General features: G+C 40.0%; 1 protein-coding gene across 4 annotated transcripts in view; it reads right to left on the reverse strand.

Moving 5' to 3' along the window:
- SMYD3 (SET and MYND domain containing 3) overlaps positions 1-19,951 on the reverse strand; it is a 768,831-nt gene that overhangs the window by 162,959 nt on the left and 585,921 nt on the right. For 3 of the 4 annotated variants that reach the window (XM_054694959.1, XM_054694960.1, XM_054694961.1), the window contains 2 exons: positions 5,071-5,138; positions 3,137-3,239 (listed from right to left, as the gene is read on the reverse strand). In XM_054694959.1, the coding sequence (XP_054550934.1) occupies positions 3,137-3,239; positions 5,071-5,138 (171 nt within the window). Of the gene's footprint in view, positions 1-3,136; positions 3,240-5,070; positions 5,139-17,924; positions 18,041-19,951 lie in introns of those variants that run through there. The other variant, XM_037510322.2, reaches the window with a different exon arrangement.

Here is a 19,951-nt window from a genome sequence, read left to right on the forward strand (position 1 = left end):
CACTCTCCCAACCTTGCCCGCATACCAAAAACCCAATCCTTTGCTTAAACCTTTCAATGACACCCCACTGCCCCCTCCCTTTCATAAATATTTACTATGTGTTTCCTACATACCAGATACTGTTATGGGAACTTGAGATGAACTGAGTTCTTACTAAGGCCCCCATGAGTTTGCTGGCCTGATCCCTGCACACCCCTCATCCACTGGTCACACTGGAATTCTTCAGTCTATTCACGTGAACTGCTTCTATTCCTTGAATTCACCGTTTTGTCTCTGGCCTCTGTGTCTTTGTCTAGAATGTCTTTCTGTGTGTCAGTCTGCTTTAACTATGGACCCTTTAAGGTCTGGCAGTCACGTCTCTGGAAAATGTCCTTAACTGTTCTTTACCACTACTAGGGGCACCCTGCTCTGAACTTCTATAAAGGTTGGTGATTTGATGGGAAATGATCCAAAGGAAGCTTTGTGTAAAGAGAAACAAAGGTTAGCAACTTTCCATTGTCACTTCCTTTATTATTTTTTTTCTGATATCATTGAGTCCCCATATTTTCCCTACCACATCACCCATGAACCATCCTCCTTCTCCCCTCCACAGTAACCTTTGTCCCTGTGGAACCCTACGCAGTCTTCCAGCTCTCCTAGTCTGAGGTCTGAATGTTCCCATCTCTACTAGCAGTCAACTAGCTTTCATGTTACTTTCTGGTACTTGTGAGACATACGTGAGGACTAGTCGTAGTTTCTAAATGGTTCTAAGATTCTATTCCACCATTGTTTTTATCTTTAGAAATTCTCACTCATTTACTCAACAAATATGTACTAGGATCTCCTATATGACAGAGACTATGCAGACTTGCCTAAGGAAGACTACACTCTGGTACTAACATCTCAAAGAAAAATGTGTTAGAACTTGGGATTTTATTGTCTTAATAAATAAGAAAGCAAGCATGCAAAATTGATGCCATGAAATTATCAAAATTTCTAAGTGTATTACCCAATCCAGTTTAACTAAAACAAATATTTGCACAATGAAAAGGAATTACACCCCTCAATGAACCTCTAATTATCTTTTCTCGTGGTTCTTCCTTTCTTAAACTATGCCTTAAGGAGTCAGTTTTAAATGTATAAGACATATTTAAGGTGCTTGGAAAGGCTACAGACGTCAACCCAGCAAGGACTAGGGACACCATCACTCCACAGCGCTGCAATAGCCCCATACAGTGAATGATTTTTCCATCTGGAATGCCAGTAGTACCCCCAGTGAGAAACCTGAAATCTTTACAGTAAGCTCAGTAAGAGCTTGTGCAAGAGTTACTGAATGCCTTCTCAGTGCAAGGCAAAGTGCTCGGCACTTAAAGGAGATACAGAAATCAGCCACAGTTGTCTGTCTTCATGAAGCTCATAGCTAGACAGAGAAGTCACCTAAAGAATCAGAATAAATATGGAAAGAAATATTAATTACCACTTTAAAGGAGGTTGCAGAGGGAAAGACCTTTAATATGGGAAACCAGAAAAAGCTTTATAGAAGAGATGATATTTGAAAGGGCCTGATGAGTTGGGTAGAAACGGTGCTCTTAGATGGAAGATAACAGAGCAGAGAAATGTCACACACCATGACATGGACAATGGGGTGAGAAATTTTCATTTTCTGAACAAGATGATATAAGCAGGACTTATGTGACAATTCTCCCTTTGACGTTACTTTGATAAATACTCTAGGAAACATATCTGAATCCTGATGCTCAGCAGAACAATTTTGTGCAAGGTAAGAGGAATCATTACGTGTTGTTGCAGAGGTGGAAAGAGAGGGTTATGAAAACAGCCAAATAAACATCAAATGATGATTTTTCAATTAAATGAAAACCAATCAAGAATTGGCAGCCAAGCCTATAAAACAATATAAGAAAATTCTTTATTGTTTCTAATAATTCCAACCATTTTTAATAGTCTTCCTATTTGCTTAAGTACACTATTTATTTTAAGTAAAACAACACCATCAGCAGCAGTAAGTAGCAGGAGCAAGAACATCAGTAGCAGCAGCAAGAACAACAGAAATCCCTCAGTTCCCAAAGTAATGTTGCTGCAAATGATTAGTGATTCTTCTTACCTGCCTTAAAGTCACAAATGGCTCTAGGAAAAAAATAACTAAATTCTCCATATTATTGACAGATATCCCAGTATACCTAGTACACTGGTCCTAAAAACTGAAAATTCAATAAATGACTGTACAAGAGACAGCTTATTCAGTTGAAAATCATGTTGGAGGGAGTTTTATCAAAGCCAAATCCCTGTCTACATAATATATGGCATTTCTGAGTTTAGGTTTTATTGTCGGACTGCTGCATAAACACAATAAAAGCTTATGATACTCTGTTTTCCTTGCAATAAATATGCACTTTATTAAATTGGAAGGTAGAAAGAAACTGGGTTCTAAAAGCGTAAATATCTATAATCCAGAATTCAACATGAGTAGTAACTGTGTCTGCCTTGCACGGGCTCGGGAACAGCAGCCAAGGAGCTGACCATCTGCAGCTGCCTGGGGAGACCCCGGACTTCCAAGAAGATTCCCCATAAAAGGGAGCTAGCCTGGCAGTCTGCAAAACGAGAGGACTCAAAGCCAGTTCACTGCTGGAGGTCATACTTCATTGTCCTCTATTCCCTTCACATCTTTGCTTCAATCATCACCCAGAAATGCTAAGTTTGTAGAGGTCCAGTGACAAGCACAAAGAGTAAAATCTGCTTGCTCTCTTAACACAAAGGTAAAAATGAGTCAACTTCAAAATGTGATTAGAGGCCTTAGGAGCAAGGAGACCCTGGGGATCTCATTCACAAGCTGCCCAGGAAGAATGACCATTTGTGGGGATGTGAGAGGCTGCTGAACCACCACGGGCACAATACACTCTGCCATGCACACACTCCTCTCTCACATACACAGCAGGAACTGTTAGCACCCAGAAAAAATGGTGATTAAAAAACCAGTCAGTCCATCTATAATCTCACAGAAGTAATGATGGGTAAATTAGTGGCTGGTAGAGGCTACATATCTTCTTCGCCCTCTGGCTCAAGTGGTCTTAGGGAGCAACCATGCTGGGAAAGTCTCTAATGGAAATAGAAGCCAGGTAGTGGGAAGTAAGTTCCTTACCTCATCTCCTGCCTCAACGTCTCGGACTGCACGCAGTAGGAGGTGGGGGCCATTGAATACGATTGAGCAGTTGGGGTCACAGCTGTGATTGAGCAAAGACATACTGGAGGAGAGAAAAAGAAAAGGGAGACCGTCGTCATGGCTCAGCAGATGGAGTCAAATGTCCATCTAAATTTAATGAGTACAGTGGACAAAAGACACTTTAATTTGGAAGGAGGAGGCGGGTGAAGGCTAGGGATTGAATGCTCTAGGGGCAATCACAGAAATGTCACTAGCTCACTTCATAGAACGAAAAATGTTCCCTAAGATAGAGGTTAATTAAGGAGGTTTGTTAATAAAAACATTTCCTGAGGCCTTATTGGGGGTGGGGTGGGGATGGGGAGGTTGTTGTTGCAGTTACCAGCCAATAAGGCAATATAACATGAAGATGGGGAACAAACCTGCTTTGCAAAGAAATGAGCCCTGATATAAAGGGATGCAGCAATAATCACCGACCTTTCCCACACAGAATCTCATTTGTTGAGCTACTTTGGTGGAATTGTCACCTCTGCAAAAACATCCACTGCTACATTGAAGAATAATTAGGTATACTTCCTCTAAAATAGAATGCTGAAATTACCTTGCTAACGATAACTAAATCCTTGTGTATCCTCACCAGGGCCCAGTTATTTTCTTACTTTAGAAGCACTTTTTCTTTTACCATTTGGGAAAAGGAATGGATTTACACTGCTACCATATTTAATAATAAATACAATATTTCTGAGCATTTACTAGGTAGAAAACACCTTTTTAGAACTTGAATCCATTTATTGAATTTAATTATTACAATAATCTTTTTTCTAAAGATTTATTTTTATTTATTTATGCAAACAAAAACTGAGGTGTAGGCCAAAGGTGCAGGGGGTGAGAGGATTCATCAGAGACAGAGGGGGGAGCAGAACAAGCGGATCTACTGCAATATATTGCTAGGGGAGCAGCATGCAAGACAGGAGAGGTCTGCTGCGCCATGTGGGTCAGCTCCCTGGCTGGGGATAGAACTCATGCCACAGTGGCTGGCCTGATGGTGCTGAGACTTTAATCCCTACACCACCAGAGAGGCCCTAATTACTACAATAATCTTATGAGAGCCATTTATAGATGAAAAAACTGATACATGGAAGTCAAATGCCTTGTCCAGGGACCTACAGCTACTAAGTGTGCCTGAATTTGAACCAAATGGTCTGAACTCATATTATTTACTTCTTGCAGACCAATCTCAATAGACTTACAGTTTATAACATTTGTGAAAAATAAAAAAGAAACTGAATTCTCAGATAAGCAATTAATATAAGAAAGGCTATGTTTGTATTGGTTCTCCAAAGGCATGAAAAAAAAAAAGAAACAAAAGAGCCTCTGGAATGCTTGTGGCAGCTCAGCCTGGGAGTTCAACATCAAAGGACACCTTAGTGATAGATGGAGACAGCTTGCCAGAGGGCCAATCCCTGAATGTTCTCTTGCTTCCTGAAGCATGGAACATGCTAACCCTAAAGACAAAATAAATTCTCCTGGTTTCAATGCAGTGAGTCTAGTAAAATACTCCTGTGCTTTGGTCCAGGAGGTTGGGGATTAAGATCAAGGTAGGGACAGGGGAAGAATCAAATCTCAGCCTGATGTTTACTAGCACCTACAATCCCCAACTTCTTACCCTTAAATTCTTGAGGACAATAATTAAGTCTGAGGTCTGCCTCTTTGTTAAAACTACAACATATAATGTGGAGTTATAAAATTATTTCCCTTAAATTTAACAGTTTCCATTTTCTTGTTTGTCACTAGGTTTCAAGTTTGGCTCTTGAGCTAGCAGCTGCAACAGTCTTTCTAACTATCTCCAAAAGGCTGGGGAGCTGGGTGGGAATTAAACATGTTTCGTGCAGTAAATGAAATGCCATCCACCATACCTAGGATAGAGGCCAACACCGACTTCCTGCATCTCTGCATTACAGATGGTGAATGAATTACAAATCACCTGTGGAAACAAAGGGAGACCATCAGGATTACAAAACTCACTTAAGAAACTTCATAGACAAGATAACACAATCAACATAAAATGGAGCCTTTTAGAAGTTGCTTTGGAAAGATCCAAGCTAAGCATGGAGGCCTTTTCATTTGCAAATGAAGATATCTGGGACATACCTTCCTTAAAAATATTGGGAGGTTAAGTGCAGAAATACCAGCAACCTGTCAAAAAAATTTAAGTCTCAGACTAAACCAGGACCTATATTTTTCAGTCTAATTCACTCTCCCAAAGTTAGAGTTACATGGAGTTTTCAAATTTTAGAATACAAATGATCTATTTAATGGAAATAGGCTCGGACCATATTGTATTCTTCATTCAAGCAAACTGCTTGTAATTTCCAAATATGACTGTGTATCCAATGAGTAACAGCAGCCTGTCTTTTATTCCTACAGAGTGAAGTTCACCTTGAGTGACTTTTTTTTTTTTAAGATTTATTTATTTGTTTATATAAGCACTGGTACAGTCAGAAGCGCAGGAGGGTGAGAGAAATCACCACAGTCAGAGCGGAGGGCAGAACAGGCAGAACGATTAAGTATACTGCTAAGGGGAGCAGCGGGCTGCAGGAGAGGTCTGCGCGCCATGTGAGACCCTCGCCCAGTGGCCAGGGATCGAGCAGGTGCTGCAGAGGCCGTGGGCAGCTTCACAACCCAGCGCTCAACCACTGCGCCACCAGGGAGGCCCTCACCTTGAGTGACTTTGCGACCCCTGTGGATGACAGGCCACAAGGAGCACATGAAGTCATTCAGTCAAGCGACAGTGTTTGACCATTAACGCATGTCCAGCACAGTTCTATACCTTACAGGGGAGGGGGGCAGGGCAAAAGAAAAATATGCAATCACTACACTCAAGGAATGGAAAACCTATGTAAGGACACACAAAAACCTGAAGAGTACACCGAATTTAGAATCAGAAAATCTGCGTCCTGATTCTAAGTCACACAGCATGTCTCAGGCAGGTGATGGAGACAGAGCAGTGAAGAAAAAGCCAAAGTTCCTGCCTTTGTGGAGTTTCATTGCGCCTCAGTTCTAGTAAGAGAGACAGAGAAGAGGTAATCAATAATAAAAAGAAAAGTCACAGATGGATAAATAACAAAGAGATAAGGTTAAAGGCTAGAGAAAAAAGTACAGAGGAAGGCTCCTTGGGATAAAGTGACGTGTAAACAGAGACTTGAAGGAATGATGGCGAAAGAACAAGTGTAAAGTCCCGGAGACAGGACGTCTTGAAATGCAGAGTAACAGCCAGAAGGCCAGTATGACCCAATCAGAGTAAACAGAAGAAGGATAAGATATGAAATCAGAGAGGTATTTAGCTCATATAGGTATTTACAGCCATATATTTTAATCCCAAATAAGAAAAAGAAAAGTAATTGGGTTGATTATGAGCAAAGGAGTGAATGAATCTGATTTCCAGATTGAAAGCCTCTCTCTGAATATTCTGCAGAGAATGGGCTATAGAAAGACAAGGGTGGAAGCAGAGGACACTGTTAGAAATCCAGTGCAATAGCCTTGATGAGAAAAAATGGTGGCTTGGATGTTGGTAAGAGAAGTGGGGAGAAATAAATGGGTGGTACCACCAATAAGATACACCAATAGACTGTTTGTGGGGAAAGGGGTTGTGAAAGGAGTTGTGAAAGGAGTTGTGAAAGGAGTCGGGATAATGCTCTAGTCTGGCGTGAGCAAGTAGAAGATTCTAGTTGCCACTTATTAAGATGAGAACGACTGTGAAAAGAACAGGTTTGGTTCCAGGGAGTTGGGTGGAAGTCCAGGGATGCTGTTTCAGTTATGTTAAATTTGAAATGGCCTATTAGATATTCCAGCGATGAGATGAGAATAACAATGAGCAACTGGAGTTCTGTAGAGCAATTAGGGCCAGAGATGTAAACTTAACAAAACAGAACAAAGTCCATCAAGAAGGTAGAAGTCACTACAGACTTGTGAAGGACTAGTGACTACAAATGGATGCTGACTCGTAAAGTTTCTGCAAAGGAAAAAGCAGCAGCAATGAATTTCCCTAAATCAGGTTTATATGAAAGCGCATGAAGTATGAAAAAGCACTCATTCCTTTGAGACTCTTCCACCGCTGCAAACAGCTCTTATATGAAATCCAGTGCAACCTATCATGATTTGGCAATTTTCCTCTAAAGGTCCAATAAAACTGCAGTTTAAAAATAAAAAAAGAAATGCTCTAGATGTATTTTAAATACATACTAGTTTAATTTTTTAAGAGCATCTGTTTTATGTTAAGCTGCAATAGGGTACTGCCTGCATATATTTATGTATAGAATGAGTGGTAAAAATACAGGACAAAAGATCCAATGTTTATTTTTGAAACTTTAAACATTTTTAAATGGGTAGGAATTGGTGGGGGAAGAGGCATGAATTTTAACACATTTTTAGAAGTGTAGTCAGAACTTCACCTGAAATAATTCACAAGTGAAAAATCAGGTCACACAGATCTGATTCACTAACTTTTGAATCAAACCAAAATTTACTTTTTTTTTTCTGAGCTATGAAGTAAATAAAAGGTTTTTCCAAAACAGGTTTATTCTGATGGAATTTGTAAAAGAAAGAGCTAAAAAGGGAAAATGTTAACTTGGTTGTTTTCTCTGCCAGAAGACTTTTCCTATCCCTCAACTGAGCTGACGTTTAAATATCTCTTTAGCAGCAAGCATCACAGCAGATCATTATTTTCCCATTTATGTGACACCACACACCACCAGAGGGTAAAATCCGTAGAGGCACGTGACGGTGTTTCATTTACAACTGTATTTCTGTGCCTAGCGCAATGCCTGGCACGTGGAAGACACTAATAACTGATTTTCTGATTGATGTTCAGTTGCATAGGTGAGATCCTCAATGTACCACAGAATCATTATCCAGAACAAGGTCAGAGAAGATTCCAGAAACAAATTAGGTATACTTTTAGGGGCGAAAGATGAGCGATGGATATACTTCTGTGTCATGAAGTTAATTTTCCATAGCTCTTTTCCTTAGGCATCCAATCTTTGTATGTCCTTGCTCATATCTTTATGTTTCTTCTTTTCATTCTAGCTCACCTTTTGGGTCTTCATTTTTTAAATCTAGTCCAATAGATGGAATGACATCAGAAGAGCATAAGGATTTGTTTGACCATCTCTGCTTGAAAGGACAGAAGGCTGATATATTGGCAAAAACAAATATTTACAAATGAATGAATGAATGAGAGTCCCCACATTTCTCTCCTTCCCTTTTATTTCTCTTTTACTCTTTCTTTTCCTTTTCATATTTTCACAAATATCAATGTTATCTCTCAATCTATATCACTTTACAATAAAGGATTTTTAAAAATTATATTATTTTTATTGAGGTAACAATGGTTTACCACATTGTGTGATTCAGGGGATTAGGTTCCCACCTTTTCAGATGTATGTTACCACAACACACCCACCACCAAAATACCCATAACCCTCCACCATGGTCCATCGGTCCCCTGCCCACCTTCTATCCTCCCACTCTGATGGCTTCAATTCTACAGTAAGATTTCTAGGGTCTCTTTGGTTTTGGCTTCCTGTTACTTTATTTAGTTATTCTATATTTCACATAAGAGTGTCATTATCTGGTATTTGTCTTTCTCCTTTTGATTTATTTTGCTTAGCATAATCTCCAGGTTTATCCATGTTGTCATAAATGGCAAATTTCATCTTTTTTATAGCTCATGTATACACATCTTCTGAGTCTACCCATTTGTCATTCGGCATTTAAGTTGTTCCCTAATTTGGATATTGTAAATAGTACTATAATGACTATAAGAGTGCATATATCACTTCCAATCAGTGTTCTTGAATCCTTAGGATAGATACTTAGCAATAAGACTGCTGGTGTGTAAGCTAGATCTATTTTTAATATTTTCAGAAACCTTCATACTTTTTCCCACAGGGACTGGAAAAGTCTACATTCCCACTAGCAGTGTACAAGAATTTCCTCTACTCCACACCCTCACCAACACTTATTTTTACTGGACTTTTTGATGTGAGCCAGTTTCAGGAAGGAGATATCTCATTGTGGTTTTGACTTGCATTCCTCTGATAATAAATGATGATGACCATTTTTTTTAATGTGCCTGTTGGTCACATGTCTTCTTTGGAGAAGTGTCTATAAATGTCTAGTTCTTCTGCCCATTATTTAACTTGAGTTGCATAGTCTTATGTAGACCTTAGCCCCTTCCTGGCCATGTGATGTATAAATATTTTCTCTACTCAGTTGTTGTTATAGCAGTTACTTTTGCGGTGCACAAACATTTAGTTAGATGTAATCCCAAAACACAAAAAAATTAAATTATTTTTGTGTTTGTTTCCCTTGCCATTTGGAGTCAAGTTCCCAAAGATATCACTGAAGCCAATGTCATATAGTGTTTTGTCAGTGTTTTCTTCTGCATTTTCTAGTTTATATATTTTATGGTCCCATATTTTACATTTAAGTCATTAATCCACTTTGAGTTGAATTTTGTATAAGGTGTTAAATAGTGGTCTTTCATTCTTTTTTATGTGGCTATCCATTTTCCCCAACACCATTTTTTGAAGAGACTTTTCTTTCTCCAATGTACATTCTCAGCTTCTTGGTCTAAGATTAATTGTCCATATAACTGTGGATTCATTTCTGGACTCTCAATTCTATTCCACATGCCTTGGTGTGTGTTTCTGGGCTTATTTTGTACAGAACTCTGAGATTCCTAGATGCAATTTTTTTATTCCTTCCCATACATAAAAATTAATTCAAAATGGATTAAAGACTTGGATGTAACACCTGAAACCATAAAATACGTAGAAGAAAACATAGGCAATACACTCTTTGACATCAGCTTTAATGATGTGTTAGCGGACTAGATTACAATGCAAGGGATACTAAAGCAAAATAAACAAAAAGGGCTACCCCAAATTAAAATCTGCTGCCCAGGAAAAGAAACTTGTATCAAAGAAAAGACATCCTACCAAATGGGAGAGGATATTTGCATATCCTACCTCTGGCAAGGGGTTAATATCCAAAATATACAAACAATTCATAAAATTCAACAACAACAACAAAACCCAACCTGATCTAAAGAAAAATCGTCAGAGAATTTGCATAGACACTTTTCCAAAGAAGATATGCAGATGGCCAATAGGCACATGAAAAGATGTTCATCAAGTCTTATCAGAGAAATGCAAATCAAACTAACAATAAGATATCACCTCACGCCTTTGGAAATGGCCATTATCCAAAAGACAAGAAACATGATGTGGATGTGGAGAGACGGGAACTCATCCATGGTTGGTGGGAATGCAAAGTGGGAATGCAAAGGCATTATGGAAAAACAGTATGGAGATTTTTCAAAAAAGTTAAAAACAGAAATTTCATATGATTCAGTTCTCTCACTTCTTGGTATCTACTTGAAAAATATAAAAACACCAATTTGAGCAGCCTTTTATGTACCCTCCATGTAAACTGCAGCACTATTTACAGAAGCCAAGAACTAGAAACAACCTAAATGCCCATTAATTGACAAACATAAAAATGTGGTAGATGCACCTAATGAAATACTACTCAGTAAAAAAAATGATGAAATTCTGCCATTTGCAACAACGTAGATGGACCTAGAGGAAATTATGCTCAGTGAAGTAAATCAGATAAAGATAAAACACCCCATGATTTATATAGAGAAAACAAACAAACAGATGAACGAAATAAAACAAAAAGACACTTTGGAATATCAAAAAAAGAAAACAATTACAGAAAAATTTTTTGACAGATATAACTGCTAGCAATGATGGATACTGAGAGAGTTCTCATTTTTTTCTTTTATATGTGAATAACGAGCAGATAATATGTCTATATGAGTTCAAATGAAAATTTACAAAGAATTGCTCTTTATACTGAGAATTAAAAGAAAAGAAATAAAGTCTAGAAATAAAAGTTTAAGCATATTTCAAAGCATTGTCTTTATAAACAGTTTTCTTAGGAAACTGTAGTTTAAATAACTAATGAGCAAACACTGCACCAGAAAAAAAAAAAAACAGTTTTAGAGACACATTAATAGCATTATTTCAATAAAAACAATTAGATTAAAAAATTCTTTCTAAAACTTAAGCTACAGTAGTTTTTTTTTTTTTTAAAGACTTATTTATTTATTTATTTATACAAGCACTGGGTACAGTCAGAAGTGCGGGAGGGTGAGAGAATTCACCAGAGCCAGAACTGGGAACAGAACAGGCAGACTGACGAAATACACTGCTGAGGGGCGCAGCGGGCGGCAGAGAGGTCTGCACACCATGTGGGACCCTCGCCGGCATCCAGGGATCAAACCGGCACTGCAGAGGCTGAGGCTTTGCGGCCCAGCGCTCAACCGCTGCGCCACCAGGGGAGGCCCTACAGTAGTTCTTTTTTAAAAAACTTTATTTATTTATACAAGAACTGGGGTACAGTCAGAGGTGCGAGAGGGTGAGAGAATTCACCAGAGACAGAGCGGGGAGCAGAACAGGCAGATGGACCGAAAACAGTGCTGAAGGGGTGCAGCAGGCGAGTCAGGAGAGGTCTGCTGCATCGTGTGGGTCTCTCCCTGGCCGGCCGGGAATTGAACCCACGCTGCAGAGGCTGTGGACAGCTTCACAGCGCGGCTCTCAAACCACTGTGCCACCGGGAAGGCCCCATAGTTCTTTAAAAATATTTCCCATGACATTAAATTAAAACATGTAGTCCATAATTTTTCTTTTGGTATAAACAAAGGCTTTTATAATATTATAGTCTTTTTAGAAAAAAATCTAGTGAGCTAGTAAAATGAACTGCTCTATATTTTGTAAAAACAAACTAAATTTTTAAATATCCTAAGAACTAAATTCTTACATCATTTAGTTCAGATTCTAGGTCCAGAATCTGACATTTGTTCAATACCAAAGCATAAGAGTAAATACCCCAAAGATTTATTTTATATAGCACATGTTTAAATTTCACATTTTTCCCTCAAATTTTCTGAACTGGAAGCTTTTTATTGTTGCAGCAGATAAGATATTTGAGACACAAGGGAAAATAATGAACGTACCATTGCCTTTTATTGGCAAAATTGAACAGTCATAAGAAAACTTACAACCCATTCAGAGCAGTGTAATTCCACACTATAACAAAAGAAGCCATCCATTTCCCAGCCCTCCTCCCCCTAATTACTGATTTTTACAAAGCACTTGGTCTGTGTAGAAGTAGTTTTAGATGGCTTCTAGTCTACTTCAAAGAATGCTTTCAATTTCAAAAATACACAAATTTTAAAACACAGTCAAACAAAAGGGGACTCAGTTTCTGAACACAAATATAAAGAGGTTTCCCCAGAGACACATGCATGTTCTTTATAATTTCTTTTTAAAAAACAAGCAAAATTTTCAGGGACAGAACTTTTAACACATAAAATTTATGAACTATAAGAGCTGAAAGTGTATTTTCAGAAGGGAGTTTACCGCATTTAGTTTTATTAAGCTGCAAGAATAGAAGAAAAGGAAGAGTTGGCAGATATGAAAACCAAGATAGAGGTTTTCAAAAACAGTCAGTGGCTCCTTCTCTCCTTCTCCCTACTCCCAGCCCCAAGAACTCCCTACTTCAGAGGTCTGATGAGTATTTGAGGCAGGGTATATTGTTCGTTCCCATGACATATGTATGACATTTTATTAAATAGAGAGTTATATTTTCAGAATCTTCTCATAAACCTTGAAGTATTTAAAATTTTACCCATTGCTTCCTTCCTGTCTCGATGGCAAATGCTCATCTTTCATGACTCAACTCAAGCCTTTCCTAATACCCTACTCCCTCTTTTGGTCTCTCATTTACACCACCCTCCCCGCCCCCCAGACTGAGAAGATGAGGGTTTACAGCAATTTTCAAAATAGAACAATAGGAGCAGACCAGGGGGAGAGGGAGGTCAGTTCAGGAGTAAAGAGGCAGCCTTTCCAAAAGATAAAATCACAAATCCCAGGATTCGCAGGAGTGTTTCCAGAAGGTTTACAACAGTAAAGATGGTTATGGCATCTCTTTCCATTTCAATTTAAAAAAAATCAATAAACAAAACAATCACTGTAATACATTTTCCCTTTTTGAGGATGGCTATGCTCCTGACTCCAGCATGGAGTGCTTCCTCACTCCACAGCTAGCTTGTGGTGGTCTGAGGTAGAATTTTCCAGTATTTCTCAATCACATGTTATTTCATTTGCAAACTTAATGAGCCAATAGTTAATGGCAGCAAGCAAGGATTTGGGAAAATAGTTGAGGAACATAAAAATGATAACGCAAATATTTGACCTAAGATGATCCATATGACTTTTATCTGGTTGAAATTATTACATAGCATCTCAAGATGTCTCTTTATCTACAAAAAGAAAGTGAATATATAATAAGTGTATAATCTTACTTTTAGCAGATAGCACACAGATAATTAAGAGTTTCCTGAGTTTTATTTGAAATCTGCTTGCAACTAGCCACCTAAGGTCTTTCATCATTTAGGAACAGAACTTGAAATTTTTAATATATCATCTAGTCAGTTTCTTAAGGAGTAAATTATAAGAACGGTAAATATCAGGCCATGAAAACATGATGCTAAGGTCCAAATAAAAAATATTATTTAAGGGCCTCCCTGGTGGCACAAGGGGGTAAGTCACAGCACTATGAAGCTATCTGCAGCCACTGCAGCACATCCTTAGCCTGCCAGGAAGCTGACTCACATGGCACAGCAGACCTCTCCTGTCTTGCCCACTACTCCCCTCAGCAGTGTAATTCTGTCCATCTGCCTGTTCTGCTCCCCACTCTGTCTCTGGTGAATCCTCTCACCCACCGCACCTCTGGCCTGTACCCTGCTCTTCTATGCATAAATAAACAAATCTTTAAAAAATATTCGTTTAAAATTAATTGATAAAAATGTGGGGGGTTTTGTGTAAAACTTATTTAAAACCAAAGTGAAACAATGTACACTATTTGTTAAATGGGAAAACTAAAAATTTGTCTTTATGTCACACAGGTCCCACAGCCCCCTTGCAAGCTGTGGGGACATGACTGGCTTTGGTGAGGCCCTGGAGCCTCAGCACCCAGGCAGCTGGATCTACACAGAGCTTGTGGGCCACCCCCACCCCTGCCAGGTCTGTCTCCAGTGGCTACGGCCTTGCTTGTACTGTGGCAGCCCCAGGACAGCCCGGCAGGTTCTGATAGTGGCAGCCGCCCCCAACCCTCCCAGCTCCTGTTTGGGACTGTTCAGAGGAGTGCCTGGCCCCACTGAAGCAGTCTGCAGTGCTGTGACCCCCTGATACCATGGGGAGAAAGGTCTGTGACATGTGCAGTCTGTGGACCAGTCTGATGGGCTCCCAGCAAAAGCCTGCACTCCAGCTGCTTGGACCAGTGTCTCAGCTCTACTGCAGGCCCCCCTGTAACACAATACCTAGCCCTGCTGAAGCTGGTCCCAGTTGTCACTCCTCTGAATCCACGACCGACAAGCCTGCCGGACCTCAGTGTGGGTGGGGTCTACACAGGCAGCAGGGCTCATTTTAGATTATGGTGCCAGGATTGTAAATGGACCAGGCAGGTTCAAGCTCTCACAGTGCCATTGAGGACTAAAAATGGACTAATTGGTGCTTGACTGGCACCAATTAAACAGCTGGGATTGTATATGGCCCAGTCAGGCTTGAAAGGGAGGGATCCTGAAGAGGATATAAGCCAGCATGGTAGCCAACTTGATGCAGTGAGCAGAGAGCTGCAGAACCTTTGATTAGACCCTTTGTGGACAGATTCAGTGGGATGATTCGTCAGGACTTTGAGAGCTCTGTAGGCCTCTGCAGAGCCTTCCACAGTCCTTGAGACCTCCACAGATCTTTTACTTAAAACTGCAGCCTGACCACTGCACCTGCCTTCAGCCCTGCCTCTGACACTGCCTGCAAAGGGCACGGTTGGACTGTACCTGTGTCTCTAATGTGCCTATATTGGCTTATGGCTACAGTGTCAGAGAGCTGTGATACTGTTGTCTCTTACCAACATGACCTGCTGACCAGTGATGACCAGCACTGCTGACCTGTGGCCATCACTGTTAACCTGTGTCTGGCCACCACTGAGAACTGTCTATCACTTCTGGTCCTCTGGTATCACCTCCTGGTGCTGTTGCGACCGTCACCGCCTGGCCTGGCATCCAGTGCTGTGCAGCCCAGTCTTCAGATTGCTGCTGTTGGCAAACTGCCACACCTGTGATCACCTCCAGCTGCCACTGTGAGTTGGATCCTGGTCCAGTGCTTACCAATGAGCCACCAGCTCCAGGCTCTCATCGAAGGGACAGTGCCAGCTTGCACAAGCAGTCTTTGTTTTGAACTTCTTGATACTAAAACACTATCTGGGGTAGGACAGCTGGCTATTTGTAGCCTTCTAAACTCCTTTCCCCCAATTTTCCCTTGGTGAATAAACCCTGCTTATTAGGCACCCGAGCCTGAGTGGTGTCTTGTAATTGAGAGTGCACAGGTGAGAACCCACAAAGAAGGACCTGTTCCTCCACCTTGGTACTGTTTAATTTATATATTATGAATATTAAAGATTTTACAAATGCATTTTATACTGCAAGCTAGTAAAGAGCAAAATAATCTTACTTAAGAAAACTTCTTTATCACCTCCAGACCCGGATGTGGTATCAGTCCCAGAAATGTGTCTCCAGACCCAAGTTCTATCTGTTTCCACAACTGCAATGGTATATGACACATTTCAAGCTATAATCACAAGTAGTATACAATAGACTTACAAAATACTCAACAATGACTTACCAAGGCTAAAATCAATACCAAGGCCAATGTTACAAGTGAGAGAATAGCAATCATAAAATTGTGCTTCTGTTTTACAAATCTCTCCCAAGGTCAAATATCATGTTAGCAAATGAGGATTCACAAAATGAAGCCCTTTTAGATAACAGGATTGCTTTCTGAAATCCATCCACATTTTCATTTTTCTAAGGGCTTTTCTACAGCAGAACTTATTATATTTTAAACAATTTTTCCTGATAGAAAGCAAAACAGGAATGATATTCACAAATTTGTCCATTGTTCTTTCCCTGAGGACACTACCTGGCATTTCCCCTTCTTATAAATCATCTGATGAAAAAAGCACTTACTATAGATGTCTGTCAAATATGTATAAAAATATAAAGCTCTGTAACATGATTTCCATTGTTTAATTTTCTTCCCACATCCTGAGGCTCAGAGCCACTATGATATTGTTAAATAATTTATTATAGGATATTGTTGTAGGGTTCTATAACTCTGCCATGAGAGTCTTTTCTGTTAAAACCTTCACCACTTCCTTTAGTCATGCTCCTATCCAAAAAATTTATTATCACAATGAACTCAACTTTCTCTCATAGCTCACACACATTAAAGATTCTTTTGTTCTGTGTGAGTCTCCAAAACTATTCTCTTACATGATGATCTAGTTTCATTATTCTCTTTCCATGTAATTGAAGCAAAAATCCACCCCCAGGCAGTGGCAGAGTTCTTCACTGTAATTTGTCTTAGTTCCAGTTCTAAATTCCTAAATGAAGTATGCTAGGTAGTGTGCACCACCTGACTGAGCTGAGTTAGATACAGCAGGCTCCAATCATCTGTGTTTTTCCATCAAGTTAATGGAGAAAAGAAAAGTACAGAAAAATGTTCCATATGAAAGATAAAACTGAACACTAACCAACTGCTTAATGTAATCCCCAAATGAAAGATAAATTCAAATGCGAGCTGAGGTTGCTCTCACTATGTAGAAATTAAGGTGAATATCTTTTCCAGGAGAAATTTTGGCAGGCGAGCGTTTGTCGTACTGATCATACTTGACATCTCAGAGAATGAAACCCCAGCAGCATATATTTCACATTATAGCATGTGAAGTGTGCGTGACTCATCTACAAGCCGCACGGGCCTGCACGAGGGTGTTTTGCAAACTAGTACCGGGGTTGTTCCTGGCAGGCAGTGGCAGTAAATGAGAGAGCTCCTTGGTGAGCCAATCCGTCTGTGCTTGGCCCTGCACACCTGACCCCTGGACACGGCCTGATGGCCCGTGTGGGTAAGATTCGGGGAGGAAAGGACACCGAGCAGACTGCAGAGTTGCCACTTTCGTTAAATCCAAAGACTACAAGACATTAGGCTCGGGGCACTTGACAATCCGGCTTGTGATCTCAAGGTGTGCTCTTCACACTCACAGACACAGAGGGAATCAAACGAGAAAATCAATCATGGCTTCATCCCACCCAGGGCCCCTTTTTTCTAGAGGGAGCTTTGAGCCTTTCCCCTTTTCTTCAGCCACTTTTGCAGGGCCAGATACACAAAGCACATTGGGTGAAATTCAATGCAAGGACAAAAGTTGATCATTTGTCTTTTCTTCTGGTATTTTAAATTAATGATCATAACAAATATAGAAACGGTACTATTCCTATGTTCTCTGCTGACTGAACTCGGCACACTGCCCTGCACACTGTCTGTAGTGACCTAAAGAGATTAATAAGAAAGTTGCCCCATCCAGAGTTCATCAGAACGTGAAGAGAGGAGGAAATCTGGAAAAGCAGATTAACTCTATCTTCCCTGTCAAAATACTGCTGAAAGCAAAGTTTGACAAGCTCTTCTCGGCTAGGTAGGGGGACTCCTGAGTGAGAAAGCATTAAAAAATACAGGTTTTAAAAAGATAGACAAGTCCTAGCCTCGGGAGAGAGACTGACTGCTGAGTTTGGATCTGGTCCCAAACTTACTCTTCCAGTTTCTTCTCTGGCCTTGTCCTCTTACGCTATCCTCTCACGCCCACGTCTCTGCAGGGCAAGATGGAATATCCCTTCTTCCCTTCTTCATCTACTGAACTCCCACTGATCCTTTGAGGCCCAGTTCAAAAATCTCTTGTGGGAGGCCTTTGGATTTGCCCAGTTAGGGGAGGGAAATTGTTTTTCTTATGCTCCTATAGTACGTTCTCACACACGCACTCCCACATTCACTACAGCATATCATAGCTATTTTTTTTATATTTGAACTCCAAGAGGTAGAGATTCTATTTTATTCTCCCACCCCACCCCCACCTCAGCTCAGGCATGCTGAATGTGCTCAAAAAAATGTTTGCTGATTGAATGAACATGTACTAAGGACACTTGATGAAGTGACGGTTCGCCTTTGTGACTTTTACGTAGAATTGTTAATAAACCAAACCAGCTCTCATTATACAACAACAAAAACAAAGGTTCTCTTGATGTGCTCTCCTTTCCCTTGCTCCCCTTCTCCATTTGTTCTTATAACAAACACTCATTCAGTGATCCACATAGATAATTTAGCATATTCCATCCCACCTAAAAATACTAATTCCCTGATGTTCTCCAAATATGATCAGGTGGGAAGATAGCAGACATTCAGGAAACAAGAGAAAATCACTTGTTTGTTGATAGGGAGGGTGAGAGGGAGAGTTGGTATAAGGGAAGGTTCTTTTCAATGTGTCTGATCATTCCACCTATGAATGCCTACAAATACCGTAATATTCACATAACAGAGTGTCAAGGCTTCATTTTCTCTTTCTTCTTTTAGCCACTTGTGCTTTTATTTAGCTGATTTATCTTTCCAGCCTGCATTGAGGAGACAATATTCCTCTCTTTGTGGCAGTTATTTGGTAATGGTGAGTGGCTGCAGTTAGACAGTGGGGGAGTGGAAAATTCAAAGGCCATCCATTCTACTTTACGTCTCCCAGCTGGTCTTCAGTAATCCCCAGCAATCCTTCGTGTGGATGATCAGTGTGGAGAGGCAAGCACACCTCCCAGGGCCATGGACGAGCAGCAGACTCATGTGTTTCTAAATTGATCTGACAGATTAGAGAGCTGCCCGGCATTATTGCAACTTGTATTTTGACAGAGTAACTTACAAAGAAATATGGTCAATAGTCAAGAAAATAATCTTTGGCTGAGGAAGACTAAAATTTGTCAGAATTAGAGAGAAACATGACAACTTTACCTTCTTATTTCACTTGCAACTGCTAGGCAAAGTGGTGAAAAAGACAGTTTTTCCTCCCTTCTCTTTAGTGCCTAGCCCTGTGCCTGGTATACAGAGGGTCCTAAATAAGTGAATAAAAGACTCTATCTCTGATGACCCCAGAGAACAATGCTTTGCTCCAGACCTTGCCTTTCAGTTCACCCCTCTCCTAATCTTTCCTTTGTGTAATTCCTTCAGGACCAAGTTTTCCGCTAAGAAGGTTATTTTGACAAACTGAATTTTGCTGATGTGTGAAAAAAGGTAAATATGCAGCCTTAGAATAGTGTATTGATTTCTCTTAACCTTCCTTGCCTCATCCTTAAAATGAAGATATAGTACTAATAGCTCCCATGTGAGGAGACTGAAAAACTAGAAGAGATAACAAATGTGAAGTGCTTCAAATTCAGCGCCCGAGAAATGTCAGATGTTCTTTTCTCAGGCAATACATCTGGGCTTTACTGAGATCTTTGTTTTGTTGGAAAACAGTGAGTTTAGTGGTGCAGTTTTCAGGTGGTCTCCAAAAGTGGTAGAAGAGAGCTTTAAGGACAGATAGGTTCATAGCATTCCTGAGATTATCGCTTTAGATTCATCCCTTCCTGTGTATTCTTTCTGATTCTTCAAAAAAAAAAAAATTAAATCATACTATCTTTAATATTGCTATGCTTTACCCCCTCCTCTCCAGTTTCAGTGATATGGAATAAGAACAGGATATATTTTAGAAATTTGTAAGTCTTTTTAAACCAAGGAAGAAATGTGGTACATATTTTGTTCCACT

This window comes from Talpa occidentalis, unplaced genomic scaffold (assembly GCF_014898055.3).
Source record: "Talpa occidentalis isolate TD23 unplaced genomic scaffold, MPIMG_talOcc4v2.1 talOcc4.14, whole genome shotgun sequence".
Classification (NCBI taxonomy): Eukaryota; Metazoa; Chordata; class Mammalia; order Eulipotyphla; family Talpidae; genus Talpa; species Talpa occidentalis.